Source organism: Calypte anna, chromosome Z, assembly GCF_003957555.1.
Source record: "Calypte anna isolate BGI_N300 chromosome Z, bCalAnn1_v1.p, whole genome shotgun sequence".
NCBI classification, from domain to species: domain Eukaryota; kingdom Metazoa; phylum Chordata; class Aves; order Apodiformes; family Trochilidae; genus Calypte; species Calypte anna.
This window is the reverse complement of record NC_044274.1, coordinates 37,990,999-38,008,732: the sequence shown is the minus strand read 5'-3', so window position 1 is coordinate 38,008,732 and position 17,734 is coordinate 37,990,999. Positions and strand designations below refer to the sequence as shown.

Sequence of the window (17,734 nt, the reverse complement as noted above, 5' to 3'; positions counted from 1 at the left end):
ACAGTCCCTGCCTCCCAAATCTCTGTCTTTTATAACAACAAATCACTTGGGTCTCACAACACTTCTTCAAAACAGAAACCTGAGAGCACTGTTAAGAATGAAGGTTGATAGTAAGATTTTTACTTCCTGTTCCAGAGACATTCAGAATGCTTCCACCACATTTCGTTTTCCTCTGTTTCAAAGGAAGGTGACTGAGTCCTGTACAGCCTCTAGTTAATAGGAAGGTGACCATATGGATGAGAGAAGGACCACCTGCCACGCTGGGTCAGCCAAACTGATGGGCACTTTCTGACACCTTTTCTTACCCTCTTTCCTATCAGAGCAATGAACATCCTTGTCCCTGTGCATGCAGGGGCTCTGCTGCAAGGGAAAAGGGATCTCCATCCAAATAGGAGTGTGTGTAGCCATGCGTGTGTGTCCTTACTTGCCATTTTCCAATAGTAAGCATGTGGAGGGGTGAAAAACAGGGACAGCATCAGAATTTTGCTTGCTGGAATGTCAGGAAAAGGTACAAAGTTTAGTGAGTGGACAAAAAATAGATCTGAGGGCTAGAAAACAAAATAGATATAGGAACTAATAAACAATTGCTAAGTTCTTATTTTATACCCTGTCAGTGAACAATAGTGCTGAAAACAGATTTTATTCTTATTTTTAAGCCTGCCTGACTTTCACATGCTAGGCTTGTCATTCCTTCTTATGTACTTTTCTTTGCTTCAACCCTATCTTTCTGTAGTGCAGAGAGAGCTCTCCTGGATGTTTGGGATCACACAGTATTCACAAAGGGAAACTTCAAGCTTATGCACATCTAGTAAAGATACAGAAAATTGCATTCCCTTCAAATAGATTAGAAGAGTGGCAGTTTCTTTTACAAAAATTAGGATTAAATCAGATCATTAAGTATGCCACATAATTCTGAAAGACTCTGGTTTATTCCCAATATTGCGTCACACTCATTCAGTAGTATCTCATGTCCTGAATTTGTGTACTTTTAAATAATAATATAGAAAGGTTTGAATTATGTCTCCTATGAACAGTAGAGCAAAGATTTCATTGAATACACTGCTGCCACTCTTCCTTTTTAGCTTTTATGATTTTCTTGTGGTAAAATCTTGTTTTGTCCATAGCAAATGTTCAGGAATTAATAAAAGCAGGAAAGAAGGGAGTACCGTTGCATTTGTGGGTCAGTCTGAGTTATTAGGTTCATGACAGTCACTCAGTTATCCATTCAGCTAGAGGTCATTACAGTGCTTCAATGCTCAGGGCAGGTCTTGTATTCACAAGTAAAGATAATTTTAACATAGTCCAGCAACTATGTCTGGCAGTGAGTCACAAGATGTCTCAAAGTTTTGAAGTCCATCATTTTGCTGCAAGAAAAACTGAAAGTAAGATGAACTTTTCTAAAACTATTTCAAGATCAAAAGAAAATGTTGAAACTGATCTGATTTGAAGTGTTTCTGGTTTCCAATCCACACAAATATCTGAGTGCTGGACTCAACAGGAATTCAGGGCAGGGAGATCACTTGAAGATATGCTCTGAAAGGAAAGAAAAATACCTTAGAGACCATCTATACAGTATGGCTGATTTTTACAGCATTTCATGGATAATTTGACAGCTCATGTAAAAAAATTTACACTGAAATGTGGAGTTTAAACAATTTTAGTTTATTCTATTTCAGAAATATTGCAATAATTAGCATAAAGTTTTAATGACAAATGTAGAGACAATTTAAATGCAATAAAGTTTCCCAGGTCAAGAGGAGTCTTTTTTCAGAGATACAGTAAGTAGGCTGCAGCTGTATTTCCAGCTGTGATGTTGTGCTTATACAGTTTTGGGGTATGCAGGCATCTGTAGGATGGTCCAGTGATGTAATTCATTGCTGCCAGTTGACTGACTTCTGATTGACTTCTTCTCAAAGTGCTCATAATAGTAGACCATCTCATTTCATTGAATGCAGATGGGTTCACAACTATTCATAGAATGACAGCGTTCATATGGGCTGGACCAGACCTCTGAAGGTCCCCAGTCTGAGCCTCCTCTCAAAGTGGACTGTTGTCAACGATAGATAAGTTTCTCCCTTTGTTCTGTTTAGAGAAGTCTGGAAACCTCCAGTAATAGATATTCAATCACCTATATGGGATTTGGCAAAATATTTGTAAACTTTCTCCATCCCACTACCTGTCTGAAGCCCCTCAAGATGTGTTTGTTGCCATTTTCCCTTCATAGGGCCTGGTCCTAGCTAAAAGAATATGGATCTAGTAGATTTCTAATGCCCTTCCAGAGAGTTTTAGGCAGGTATTAGATGACTTCTTAGACTTCTTTTCAAAAGGTTAAACAAGCCCTGCTGTCTCAAACTCTCCTCTTCAGACATATGCTCTAGGTCACTATATGCCCTAACAGCTTTTCTCTGCATGCTCTCCAGTTTCTCTTCTTGAAGTGGACAATCCAAAACTGATTCCAGTACTTAAGGTGCAGCCCCATTAGTGACGAACACAGTGAGGGTGGGATTAAAATACACAACACATTCTCTAACGTACCACTAGTGTATGGTTTGCCTTATGTGCACTGAGGGCATGCTGTTGGACCACATTCAGATTGGCATACCCTGTAACTTGGAACAGTCAGTAATTTACCTTGTTGGAACCCATTTCCAAGGGTGAACACATTAAAACTGCAATTTATGCATAAAATTTCCAAGTTTAGACTTCAGTTTCCCTGAAATCGTACAAGTCCTTGTTGTCTTTCAGCCCTGAAATAACTTTCCATTTTAAAAACTGTGGTCCAGTTATAAGGATAACTAAAAGTCATTAGGCATTATCCTCAAGAGGTAGTCTGCCATGATAGTGTTAATGTAGCACTCAGTTTTTCTTTTTCTAAAATTCTTGTACATTCCACCAGCTCCTCTCAACTGCAGTATTCCTTCATTAAAGTCACTCTAAAATCTTATGTTTCAAACTCAGTTTTATTCAGAAGTAATAAGGATGAATATATCCTCTAAAAATTTCAATTTCTTTTCTGGAATCCCATACACTCTACATTTCCTATTACCCCTAATGCCTTCTGCACTCTGTAGATTTTTTGCCTCCTTTTCAGCTGCTTTTTCCCAAAAATTGTATACTTATGCCTTTTTTCCAATGGGGCAAAATAGTGCAAAAATATTTTAAAATAAACTGTTTAAAATAGTAGAACAATGTTCAACAGAAGACTGTATTGGCATAGGATTAGAAATCAGTTAATATCTTATGATCCCACAAGATGCAAAAGTGCATCTAGTCTTTCCCAGCCTGGGTAAGTACTAAGCAGCAAGCACAGAAAGAGAACTTAATGTATTACCAAACAGATGATGCAGCCTGCAAACAGAGAAAGAAAAGAAGTGAAGCATCAAATTACTAGAGATGGCCTACTGGAAATTCTGCAATTATGACATTCCGAGACACTAGCAAAGCATTTCTGTGAAATGTGCTAGAATGGCCCAGTCATTTGCTAAGATGTACATCATTTCCACTTCTGCAGAACATTGCTGAGTAACACAATAGGTACATCAATCTTGCCTCTAACTGGAAACACAAAAGAAAACTGTCTACAAAATGTGCATTGGAAATTACAAGTGATAAAATATTCATTCCTGTCACTGTACAGATGGTTAGATTAGAATAATTGCCTAAGTAGCAACTCAGCTAATAGGTCTAATCTGAGCATTGTTAATCACATTCAGGCAGTCACTCCAATAGGCTGACATGTTGTGGGTTTCATCCATTTTGTCATCAGCCAGAACAATGCTCTCTCATTAACAAGTGTGGTCTAGAATTACTTTATATTACCTAAAGACCCCTTTTACCAGTACTCTTGGAATCTTCAAAAATCGTATCTAAAGTTTCCATCTTTTGGCTCTGCAGTCATGTTTGTATTTTTATAATAAGTAATCAGTTCCCCCTGTTTGTGTTAAAACAGGAGGGTGAGTTGTTACAATTAACTGAGTTGTCACTACAGACTGAAGTATTCTCAAGTCCTTCTAGAGCTTACGGTATGACTGCCACTACAAATGCCCAACTTTTCTTCATATGAATGATCTTAGTGAAGCAGTGAAAAACAACAAGGATGCAAATGTATACACATGAGATGTATATACAACGACCATAGCCTATATAAAAATTCTAATTTGAATCAAAGTAGTTGTAAATTAACTAGGCACATTGTACATTTTTCTTTAGAACATGTATGTGAACATCTGTGAGCAGAATTTGGATCGAATGTATTAGAACAGCATAGCAAATCACAGCATGGCACGGTATAATATAGCGTAGCACAGCATGGCACAGCACAGCATAGCATAGTGTGGCATACACTTATAGCTCATTTTTTTGTGTGCATAAGTATTTGGGCAACATACAATAATTTTCTTTGTCTTGTATTTATCAGCACGTTTATACCTGTATTAAAATTTATGTTTGGTATGTGGTAGAAAGAAGCAATGTGCCTCCAGTAGCAGTTAAAAGCTTAGAATAAGTTTACATGGGATATTTGCAAATCTGACAAATGTCCTTGAAAACATATGTATTACATGTTAAGGACATTTTTCTTTTAAATGCATACATCTTTCCTATATTTAAAGCTTCAACTACCAAACATTTAAATCTTGGTCAGAATACTGCCAAAATTTTCTGTTCTCTATAACAGTCGGACAGAGATTTTACATGCTTTAATTTTGTTTTGGAAATAGGTGAAGCCCAAACACTGAGGCAATGGGTTGTCAGCTACCATCATGAATTAAAATGTAAAAAGGTCTAATGTGTGCTCTAATAAAGAGAGTCTCATTTACTTGTCAGCTTGAACTACTTAGATTTCTGCCATTCCATAGTATGAGACATGACCTCAGAGAAGGAGAGAGTAGCATTGAGGACTTCACTATCATGAGTAATAAAGATGAAAAGGATACTAATGTCACCTAGACAGCACGATTTCAGCCTTTCCTGAGAAGGAGAGAGGACATTTTTCACTATTAAAACTCTTTATTCTCCCTAAAACTAGATGCCACCTTCTTCAGAAACAATTAGGCAGAAAAAACAAAGCTTTTTTGAGATTTTTAACAATTTTTTTCCTCAATATAAGGTATTTGAAATCAGATTGCTAAGCCAGAGAACATAAAGGCAATGCATGTTTTATTGCAAGTAGACTCTTTAAAAAATTAGGATGTTCTGAGTATTTAATTTATTTTATATCTTTTAGAAATTCCTTCAACAAATCCCCTCTTCAGGCAATTTTTGAAGCTCACAGATCCAGAAATTTAACAAAAATATTTATTCTTAAAAGCCAAATGTGGGCTATAAATGAAAAGCAGGCAGCCTGCCACTTCTCTGGAGCAGGCAAATTGTGTCACAAGGTTTTGAAGTGCAAAGTATATATTTACATTAAAGATAAATGTCCAATTATATGAAAGTTGCCACAAACAGAGTTTAGTGAGTCTCAGAACTATTTTTCACCTCCTGCTCTCCCGCTGCAGCACGAAAACCTTGTCTGACTTGTTCTTCATCTTCTCTGCACTGTGTGAAAATAGCAAAAAAAGGCTGGTCTTTTGTCCTCTTTCTGAGGAACTGTAGAGTTCTCAGTGTTTTGATTTTTATTTCCCTCAAAAAAGCGAGAAAAATCCTGAACAGACCTGTGTATATTTTGCACAAGAATCACTCTGCACTTCTCAGTCAGTTTTAAGCATTGGAGCATGTTGGTATTTCTTAGAAAGTTTACTACACAAAATTCTTAGCTTGTGTATGTCCACCTTGTGATATTTGTGCTCTTCTTTTGATTAGTACATCTCTGGAACAATTGTCACCTACAGAGACTATGTCAGGCTTCATACAGAAGACTGGTGTTAATTATCAATCTGCAATTTTTCTTTTTTTTAAACATGGTTTTGGGTGCTGAAGTTTTGTTCTAAGTCTACAGTAAGCTGTTTGAAAACAGACAAAACACGGATCTTGGTACCTGTATTTGATTTTTCTTTATGCAATTAGTGAATGTAGGTGAGTTTTGGTAGACCTATGAGAAAAAGTTACTTTTGAGTAAGAAACTGATATTTAAGTTGGGTGAGCTGATGGGTAGAGAAAGCAATTTTGACAGAATAATATGTCAGCAGTATCTATTCATGTGACCCGTGGACTTCCCTTTGTCATCCTATGCCTGAGAATATATGAAGGGGGCTGGGAGGGCAAAGGGACGTTCAATTGTCATCATTAGCATCTTTTCTGACCATTGCACCATCATCAAATGCATTAGAATTCTCATTTCTCTCAGATTTTTCCTTCATATTCTGTGCAGCCCTTAAAGCATTTCATAACTATGCATCTGGGAAGATATAGTTACAGACTTCTTTCTAAGAGAGAAATCCTAGTGCAAGTTTGACTTCTGTGAAATCTGAAGTAAAATTCAAAATTGTTTGAACCTTGACTCATTTCAGATTTTGTTAGAGATCAAAAGCTTGGGCCTTTTTAATCCAAAGCATCATGATGCTGGTGAATCGGGCACTGGAGATAGAAAAATTACAGAAAAGGATGAGAAAGCTCAGTTGAGTTAAAAATTTTTTTTGAAATGCAGATAAATACATGATTGGTTAAGTGCCAATGGATACATAAATTCCTCTCATGAACTTAACTTTCAACAAATAAGTATGTGAAAAAAAATATTTTCATGTGATTGATATACAAGAAAAAGAACACAGGCCATTTCAGCTTTATAATGTTTAGACATTTTAAATTTACTGCATTCACTATAAAATTAGAACAAAGCCATAAAACTAAGAAACAGATTATTTTAGGGTGAATCCTTTCTAGTAAAATTTCTCCTAGAGTGTCTCACCTGTTGTAGTTTCCTCGAACGGGTGAGAAGGGATGGATGATTTTCTGAGATTACATAGTATCCAATATGCTGACAAATATACCAAGAAAAAGGTGATCAATGTGTAATTTGAGATGGTGTAAAAGTTTGTTATATTATTGTGATCATTTTCTGAGTGATAGCTACAGTGCATGGTAATGCTCATATCCAAAGGGAACCATGGAAAACACCAAGGACGATAAGACAGAATGTGAAAATGTTGTTACAGATGTTATTACTCTACAGTTTCTTACACCTTTATCTTATCTACAGCCCATGAGTTTCCTAGAAAAGCAAAATCAGTTAGGTCCTGTACTACCAGCCTAATAAAGTATTGACTGCTAGGACAGATAGGAATTTCGACTGAAATCTATGGAGGTTCTTGTGTGCTTATCTTTGAACCTGAAGTGCTTGTTTTAAACTTTACATTGTCATCCTACAGGAAGTGACCAAATGGGTCATTCCTATATTGCAAGGGTCACTGATGGCAGGGTTATGTCCGTTGAAGGAGTTTTTAGGATTGGTCTAATATTAAAGAAAGATATGGTCCAGGTGTGAAGTATACAGATTTGTCTGTCAGTGCTGCCTCTGGTAGGATGGCAGGTACATCAGTAGGCAGGTTTAGTCAGATGAACAAGGAACACTGAGCAAATAAAAATGAGTGAAAATACATAGAAGAGGCAGAAGAGAAAGGAAAGCAGGCTGGGACAAATGTAATGTGCTCGTACTCTCCGTAAAGCGGAGAATTTAAGATAGAGAGGATAAAAGAGGATTATGGCTTAGATAGAAGGGGAGAGAAAGTGAAAGTGTGATTGCGATACCAAAAAGGAAATTAGAAAGATGGAAATGAAAGTGAGGGGAACAAGAGAAAATAATGTGAACTACAAGGGAAACAATAAAGCAGCACAAAATGTATAATAGTAATTTTAATATGTGGTTGGGAAGTATGAAAAAGTCAAAGGAAATGATAGCAAATGTGATTCAATAATCCCACAACAGAAGAAAAGTCAAAAAATAAATTGAAAAGCAAAAGGAAGTCAAATGGTTATGAGCTTTTCTTTATTACTTGTGGTTTTGTGTCATTCTGTCACACATAATCCTTTAGTTCTGTGCGTTTGAGGAAGACAATATTCTTAAGAATTGTAGTATTACCACATTACTTTGATTTCTGTAGACATAGGACATTTAATGAGCCTCCAAAGAAGTGGAAGTTCGACCTAATTTATAAAAATAGAAAAGTTGTTCAGAAGAGGCTTGAGTTTCAGTTCCTTCTTTTTATAAACAAATAAACAAACACAACCAAAACTATAAGTTTCTTTGCTCCATCAAGGATTTCAAGACCTTTCAAGGCTTACAATAAACAACTGTCTCGAGCTGCTTATGCTCAGGGTAAGATAATGGAGATAAGGGGTGATAATTGGAGATCTGGCTGTAGCATCTGTGGAATGTTTATGTCTCTCTGGGTAGTAAAGCCCAGCATACCTCTCCATCATCCTGTGAAAGCATGTTACATTCCTTTTTTTTCAGTCATATTCACTTAATGTTAATGTACTGGTTCTGGTGCTGAGCATACAGCAGCTGTGATTTGTAGAGCTGGGGGATACTGCTATATTGTGTATGCAGGTGATCTTATTGATTTGCTACTGATATTATAGTCGAAGTTGTTTCATACACACGTGGAGATGGTTCCAAAAGGGTGTGAATGCTGAAAACAATTGCCTGAAAAACAAGGCATATGGATTTGTTGTTTCCGAGTAAAGTAATAGGAAGGATCTGGGTTATTTCAGGATGTTCTCTGTTATGACTTATCCTTTCTGAGGCAGTAATGAGGCAGTACAGCAGAGATATCCAGAGGTGAAGCAGACACTTCTCTGTGGGCAAACATTTTAGACTGATGTAAATCCACTGCCTTTTTAAATCTGTTTAAACAGCACTTACCCTGTGGTTAGACACACTCTCTAGACAATCAAAGAACACTATCTGTTGACTCTGTGTTGCTACTGTAAGGCAAATATTAGTTCAGAAATTGAAAATTACTTTCTTCAAACTTTTAAGTTCACACTGGATGGACTTCTTTTTATTAAAATTCCAAAAACATATTCAGTTGTTTACCCATTCCCTGTAACTACTTCTCACTAGGATATCAAAGTGCTATGCAAGCAGTTGGAACAAATTGCTTTTTAAAGCCACAGTTTTTATGCGTTGTATTTCTTTCAGTCTTTGCTAATGCAACAACCTGCTGTCCCATAAAATATAACAGTGGCCTGGAAATTGGACTTTTAAGAAAAACTCCTTCAGCTAAGAACTGGCTCTGGTTTTCTTTTAAGTTGCCAAGACCCCCACAGTCCAAATAGAGTTTCAAAACAACGTAAGGATCAACTGCAAAAATATCAGAAATAAATGCTAGTTTGCCCCATTTCAAATATGCAAGATTAATGCTTATTAGTTGTTTTCCACTCAAATATTGTAGTTCAACTCACATGTTTCATTTAAAGCTAAAATCAGACTTGATCAAAATGCCATTCAAAACTGTCAAGAAGCTTGTAAACAAATGAATATTTTTTCTGAGCTTTAGAGCACTTTATCAGTCTTCTGTTGGCATTGAAATGGTATTTCCTATTACATGCTTCTGATTTACAATCCTTGCATCAAGAAGTCCTGAACAATAATCTCATCCGTTGAATGAATAGCTTCTACCTAGGAAGGACATCATCTGTATGATGCAGTTAAGGATTTTTTTACTCTGGCACTTGCATTAAACTACACGTGCAGGGTAGTTTTGGTGTCTCTATTCCTAGCTAGTAATATCATTAATTCTGAGATCATAATATTATGAATTTTTATTTACTTTTCATTTTGATTTAGTAAATGTTCATTCATATGGCATTCAAATGCAGTGTAGTTTTGTTTCAGCTGTTATACACCCAAAACATTTGTAACAATCAAATAAAACCAAACCAAGATGAAGTAGTTAGAATTCGCCAAATTAAAGTGAGTGTCAAGATACCTATTGATTATAGGGTTGTAGTAATTGTGTTCAGAGTGCATTTGTGTTAAGACTAAATAAACCTCTGAAACCAAGTTACCCAAGTTTTACAAGGCCAAGTTGATAAATAAATAAATAAATAGAATTGTATTTATGAAGTTTTTTGCCATTTTAAAAACTTTTGTTTACCATACCATACAGTTCTGTATGAATGTATATGAGGGATACCATATATGTAAAGGGAGGGATATTTATCTTCAGTATGCTAGAATAAAACCTGTTCTTACTTGTTTACCATGCTGGCTTTTTGTCTTCACATTTATTGTTACAGTTGACTAATTCTTAAGCCAGCTAACTATCACAGGCTCTGCCCCTAAATGATACATATGGCTGCAACAGAGGGTGCAATTGGGTCCTGCCTCAGAGCCACACAAGTATTTGCCTGCTAGCAGAGCAGAAATTTGTCAGAGAGGAGAGAGACACCAGCACAGGGCTTGTGAAACAATCCTGAAGGTTAATTTCAAAGGTATGGCTAGCACAAAATTCCTGAGGTCACAGATGCAGAGGAAGCTGTGGTCCAGATTAATAGGCACTTAGTTAAAGGAGAAAAGGTCAGGCAAATTTTTTCTTAATATCTTTGGGAAAAACTTGTGGTTCATTCCTTATAATAAAGGAAGAATTTCCATTTATCTGGAAGAATACCTTAAAAAAAAATTAAAAATGTTTTTGCCATTAAACAGACACGGAATGGAGGAAAACCTGGAAGAAACAGAGGTTCAATTTATGTAAAATTATGTGATAGGAAAAGTTTAAAATTCTCTGGCTTTGCATGCGAATTAGTTTTACTTCTGTAAGGATGTAAAAGTTTGACTTTCAGGAAACAATGTGGCATTTGGGATAAAAAACCTGTGCAAAGTGATCTATATAAGTGTCTTTTAGCACACTGTCCAGCTCCAAACATTTGCAGGCACAGTAATATCTATATATCTGTTGATTTATAGTTTTAGACTTCTGTTTTATGGTTGTGTTTGTCAACCACTAAGAGAGCATTGCGTCTACCCCCTAAGAGAGCCATTGTAAAAGAATTTTGCAGGTAGAAAGGTAGCTGTAGTTTGTAGCCCACAAATGGTAGGGACATTTCAGGACATACACAAGTCAGAGGTCTGAAACAAATCTAAAGTCTGTCATAGAAATTTTCAATTTTCATTATTTTACTATGTCAAATAAGCACGATAACCTGTGACATGACAGCCAGTGGAGAAACTTGCTCATTTATGTACCCCACCATCTGTACTTCACCCAGGTCCAGGAGAGTTTAGTAACCTGTTAAGGATTTGGAGAGTGGTGAGGTGCAAAGCTGTAGAGGCCCCTTGATCATGCAAATACACTTGATTTCATGGAGAACTCGTGGGCCATTCCAGCTCAATGTCACCTTATACATCTCTGTACATGCCTGCAGTAGGGTCAGGATTTCCAGGAAGGCTGAGACTCCTGTGTGCATGCTGTGCAGATGAGCAGTGTGTGCCTCCTTAAGAAAAGAGTTTGAGATGTCAGACTGACTGCACTTGTACTATGTGTAGATTCATGGAAGCTTACTCTACCCGCACCTGAAAATTGTTTATAGAGTCCCTGGCTATGTCCATGATGACTATCATATTTACACTGTAAGCCCAAAGTTTCTCTATTCAGTTCTTCTGTTCACCTTCTGGAGACTTTGCCCTACAGATGCACTTTGATGGGAAATGTGAGACAGATTCCCAGCTATGTGCCAATCTTGTGCCAACAGCTGTGCAGTAACTTCTCCAGTGGGACAACCGTGAGCCCCTAAATAAATTCCAAATTATTAAAAAGTCTCCAGACAAAATTTCCAGGTAGAAAAAGAAAATTAATGTTGGGGGACCCGCACCAACATATCTGACCCTATGAAGGAGTAAAGTCATCCAGTGGGAAATAAACTCAGATGCACCTACCACCAAACAGTGTTAAAATGAACAATTTGAAACATCTCTGGTCAGGGACAGTGAACTCAAGCTTCTCAGTTTTGTTTGCAGTGATCTCAGGGGTGAACTCAGAAGCAGTACACAGCATACTGATATGTCCCAGTTACTAATATAAGCACACTTGAAAACATGAGTAGTAAATCCATTTTGTAGTAAATAAGGCATTTTATTCACCTGTTGGTCTACAGAACGAGTAACTCATGTTTAGCCCTTCATAAAAAGAATTTGTAATAATTTATAAGATAGTTATAGATTATTTATAAATATACTCACAGTATAAAATATTCATGGTCTTCCAAGAACGGGGAAAACAAAAGTAGGGCTTCTGCAAAGCCTGGTAGATTTTTTTTAATCCTTTCTCACAGCACAGACATTATGCCGTTTCTCTTTGCTTCCATTTCCAGATTCATTCATTTCATCTATTTTACTGTTTTCCACGACATATTCATGTACTATTGCTGTGTCAAGGGGAAAATGGGATTATTTTTCTGAATAATAATATAAAGGCCTGGAAGTTTTCACTTGTGGACATCAGGACAAATGTTTTGATACGCATATAGCTTTCTGGAATCACAGTTGCTGGAAAGTGTCTCATTGGCTCAGTTGCTGGCCAAAAAGGCAATAGCACAGTAATGAAGCCTTAGGTTGACTGTATAAATATTTCATACAATGTGGCACCAACAATATCTACAGTCTCTGACACTTGGCAATCTAGTCTGCCCAGCAAAAATCTCTGCTTACTGAAATGCTCCAAATACAAATTATTGTTTTAGAAAATAAGGCAATGATGAGCCTCACAGAAGTGATTTTAAGTCTCAGGTTTTTGTGAGTGTTTATTCTTTTTAGATGAATCATATAAAATGAAAAGGTAAGCACTGTTTTGCCTGTATTCTATTAATTAAGCCATGGGAGACTACCTGTCTTTTTGCATTTAAGCAGAATTGCTAAGACTTCAGGATTTGAGGTGGAGACCTTATTAAATAAGAAATACTTATGAAAAATATCTAGAAAGTATTTAAATAACATTAAAAAATATGCAAGTTTGTGTGAGGTGTTTCACATCTCCTATACAGTAGTCCAATTTTTCATCCAGGATGGTTTTATCTTGGCATTGTCTCCTTTCTGACAGCCTTAACATGAGCAAGAACCTCTTTTTTATACAGATGATATACGTGTCACTGTAAGGGATATATTACCTTCCAATTTAGCATCTCACCTCGCAGACTGATGTTCTTCTTCTAAGGGAAGTGGCAGAAACAATAGTCTCCCAGTGGATATATCTGCCACTTCTGGCCTCTTCGTCTTGGGCTATTATATAGTGTGCATGTACAAGCTGAAACAGTGCTCTTGCAGAGAATTACTGAATCTTGCATTTCTAAGGAGATGCAGAGTTCAAGAAGGAAAAATATTTTGGTTACTAATTAAAGAGAAGTCCATCAGCTATATTTTTCCCAAAGTTAGATGTTTTTTCTTATTGCCACTGCATGCCAACATATTTCAAATTGGCCTGGTATTACACTAAAACAAAGAATGGTCAGTTCTCAATTTCACAGGTGCAAAATCATTAACAAATGCAGTGTAAATATCTAATCAGAACTAATCAATCAATATCTTTGCACCCTTTGAATCTTTTCTACAGACATTCTGCATTCACTTACAAATTCCTAATATTTAGCACCAAAGTGCATCCAAGATTTTCAGTATGAAACGACATAAATGTTTAACTCAAATTGTTCTGTGTTTTGCCAGGCTCACATTCAGATGCAAACTTCTTAGTGTGAGTAGCTAAGCTTTTGTTCTGAAACAGATATATCACAAATAATTTAAATGTGATTGGGAACGTTATGAAAAACTAAGAATGTGATAATCCTCACCCTCTATTCAAAATTTAAGATATTTAAGCAAATATTGCTTTTTTCCCATATCTATGGACTTCTTTTCACACACTGTGAATATCACCGCTACTCAGAAATTTTAAGTCAGGAAAACTTTGTAACATAAGGATTCAGACAATTGTAGTCTAGAGAACTTTCCAGAAAGCCAGAAATGGTTACCTGAAGAAATATCAACCAAGTATTATTAACTGATTTCAAATTCCAGAAATGTACTTACTAATTTTCCCTCTGAACTAAATAAACAATATATTTTTACAAACCAAAGCTATTTATGGAGAACAATGAAAACAAAATTTTTTTTAAATCAATTTACTGAAACTCAAGAGGATTTCTAAAATGAATGTGAGATGTAGAAATCAACTTTGTGTTTTAAATCTTTTTTGTTTCACAAAGAAATCTTCCAGAATAATAGGAAGTGTTGCATCTCCGTCTGGAATGGAATCAAATATGATAAATTAACATTCACATGACCTTTTTTAAAACTCAAATCTATGAAGTCTCATTAAAGAATTATTACACCCAGTGAAACACAACTGCAATTTGCAGGGGACTGTTATATGCCATGCAATTGTTGTGATTATAAGGTTTTTAGAAAATTCTTTAAAAAGGAGAAAAGAATGCAACAAGAATTTTAGAAATATTTTCAAATAGCCAAATTATTGGCCAAAAAAAAAAAAAAAAAAAAAGTTCAGCAGCATAGGCTAACCATCATTATTTATAGTATTATAATTATGCAGCTGATCAAAATCCAGCAGAATACAGCCAGAATAAGCAAGCTTCCACTAGACTGAATGAACCTGTTTTAGCAACAATCTGAGACCCATGAAGTGTCTGCATTGATAATAATTATTGTGAATTACTCCAACTTCAGAAAGTTTTTCCTTTTTATTCTAATTAGAAGGCCGTGAGTGCCCCAGTCCTCTGAAAATCAGAAATCTGAACTCAATCAAAAATAGTTAATGTGCTGTATGTCATGAAGATAATCAGACATATTGTCTTTCATGCTTCTATTGCTGAGAAAGATGAGCCATCTAATCTTGTCTCATAAAATGGAGTCTTGATTCCCTGTGTGCTTCACATGGCTTTTTCCTCAACTTGTTCCAGTTTGTCCTTTTTGAACATGAACAAGCATAGCTGCAGACAGTATTTAGCATGGATTTCATGAGTGGCTTGTGCAATGGCATTGATGTACCCGTATTTCCTACTGAAAATGCTTTGCTTTGTATTCCAGGATTATACCTGCCTTTTTCATGCTCTTGCTGTAAAAAAGATTCAGTTCCATGGTCAGCTTGACCACTCCTTTCTCTTTTCCAGTATTTTCTCCTGAGTTCCCACTTTACAGCAAAATTTATTAATCACTGATTAAATTACTTTGCATCTTGAACTTTCTCTAGCTCTATAACTCAACCCTTAATGTCATTACTGAGAATATTTCTCAATATTATCTTATTAGCAAATGTCAGTACCAGTTCTACTTTATTGGAAGTAGTAGACATAACTATAAACAACATTTTGTTTTTTCCCTAGTAGTGAAGGACAGCCTGAGCATACTTCTAATGTGCATTCTCAACTACAAGCAGATATATCATATTACAAGTATTGATATGGGAAAAAGTCATATTATTTTTAAGATTGTCAGGAAAAAAATATGGGATTTTGATGTGAATCTCTATATCCTTTTATAAAGAATGCAATTTTAAGCATGATTAAAACAATGTAAATTTACCAAACAAAATTCATCCTTAGCTTAAATCCCTTACAGTTGTTGGAAGCACCTATGGGACAAGTTGAGCTGTCAGATCTATAATGCACTCTTCTTAAGCAAAGTTCTTGATTTTTGTCTCTTGCTTAACTCTGTGCCTCAACCCAGCTTTTCCACTGAGACCTTCAAAAAGAACTTAGCCACCAAAAGAAATTAATGATTAAGTAGAGCTGCATTTCAGGGGTGTTCTTGGTAATAACCAGTGAGCTCCATGAAACTCATTCCATTGACTACCTTATTATATTCTGCCTGTCTTACTCTCTTTCATTAGCCTGAGTTATATAATTCTGGTTATAATTTTCTTAACATAAACACAAGACACTGCTCTTATATAGTTAAAAAGCCACGACTGACAGTATATAAAGCCATCACAAGATATGCTGATAATAGCTTCAGGAAGCAGTGTTTGCCTGTAAAGTGGTCAGGAGGTATATAAGAAATGGTGGGTTTTTTTTTTCCTTTCTAAAGAACAGTTCACTTGTTGATGTCAATTGAATTCTTTAAAAAAACTGCGACTGTCAAAAACAGTGACAGTCTCATAGGTTTTGCTTCTGTGGACTGAACTCTAAATGGAAACATGAGGCATCCAGAATAAAATTTGTTGTTGCCAGGCCTCATGTAACTTTTCCCAATCCAAATACTAGAAGTTGAGGGCACTGTTTATATTTCTGTGAAACATCCAGATTTTTGAGCAGAATGTGTACAGCTTTTCTTAGGAAAAGTTAATTTTAAAGGAAAAAGGCTTTCTGTTAACAAAAAATGCTAATAGGAACTGTTCGAGTCATTCTACTGCTTTACTCCTTTTGAAAGTTTCAACTATCAAGAAGTGACAACCAGAAAAGACTTTTCTGTCATGTTAACACCAGCCTCTTGTCATATTTCTCTAAATCCTTAAGACTTTCCTGGCAAAGTCAGTGCTGCAACTCTTGCAGGGGGCTCCCATTGAATTATACCACAAGTGCTGAAAATTATGGTATGCCTCCTGTGGCTGAGGATTGCTCTTAGTGCAGGGGAGCAATGTCCCCAGTGTGAGGTCTGCAAGTCAAAGAATATGCTCCAAAACCTGGAGAGAACTCTGAGAATTTCTGAGAGAAAACTGTGAGAATGACAAGAATTGGAAAACAAGTATTGCAGTGAGTTGTAACAGAATGCATTTATTGTATCAAAGAGCAGTTAAAGGGGTATTCAGCTGCAACCTTAAAATGTATTTAATATGGCAAAAAATATTTCATAGAGGGTATCTGAAGGCAGCAAGCAAAGCTACTGGACGACCAGAATCAGAAACAGACAAACTCCAGATAACAAGCATAATTCAAAGTCATGATTCCAAACATGGTCTGAAGAATTGAGGTAGTTTTCAAACCAATATTAGATGTTTTATAAAGTTCACAGTATATTTCAACCATAACTATTGTGTGTAGAATATAAGATAATTCTAGAAAATCTTATTTTATGCAGTAAAATAAGATGTCTAAACTGGTCCCTTCTGTCCTTAAAATCTATGATTTTCACATGTCATTTTCTCTAAAATAACACTGTACATTCACAATGCAGTAATTTAGTCTGATCTTATTATTATTTTTTTTTCCCGTCTTGTGTTACATTTTGTTTGTTTTGCTGCCTTCCCGTTTTTTTGTTCCTTTTCTTTTTTGTTTGGGTTTTTTTGCTTGCTTTTTTCTTTCACCCCAGGAATTGGCCAAGGAGTTCCAGTGGTGGCCCTCATTGTGGAAGGAGGTCCCAATGTGATCTCCATCGTTCTGGAGTACCTGCGAGACACTCCTCCTGTTCCTGTGGTGATATGTGATGGCAGCGGTCGGGCATCTGACATCCTTGCCTTTGGTCACAAATACTCTGAAGAAGGAGGGTAAGTAATTTCCTCCTAAGTGTGTGTTCTTTCTCCATCCACAGGCTCCATTTGCTGGTGAGAAAAAGCCCAGGAAATCATTAGCAATAGTGCAAATGCAATACCCTCCTCATATGGATGCTTCCATCATGAGCACAAGTGAAATATTGAAGGTATCCAGAAAAAAAGAGAAACTAAAATATGAAGGAAAGTCTGCAGAACAAAACAGAGGTGTAGAAATTGTAGTATATAGCTTATTTGCCATGACATGTAACATATTAACAAGTACAATGTATGGTATCTCCTATGGTAAAGAAGGCAAGGGTACCACAGAATCAGAATCATAAAATGGTTTGCATTATGTCCTGGTATGAACTAGGATA

The 17,734-nt window shown here is 36.2% G+C and overlaps 1 protein-coding gene across 1 annotated transcript in view; it reads left to right on the top strand.

The window, feature by feature from the left end:
• TRPM3 (transient receptor potential cation channel subfamily M member 3) overlaps window positions 1-17,734 on the top strand; it is a 341,963-nt gene that overhangs the window by 242,429 nt on the left and 81,800 nt on the right. The window contains exon 7 of the mRNA XM_030466889.1: window positions 17,198-17,372. Within this exon, the coding sequence (XP_030322749.1) occupies window positions 17,198-17,372 (175 nt within the window). The remainder of the gene's footprint in view (window positions 1-17,197; window positions 17,373-17,734) is intronic.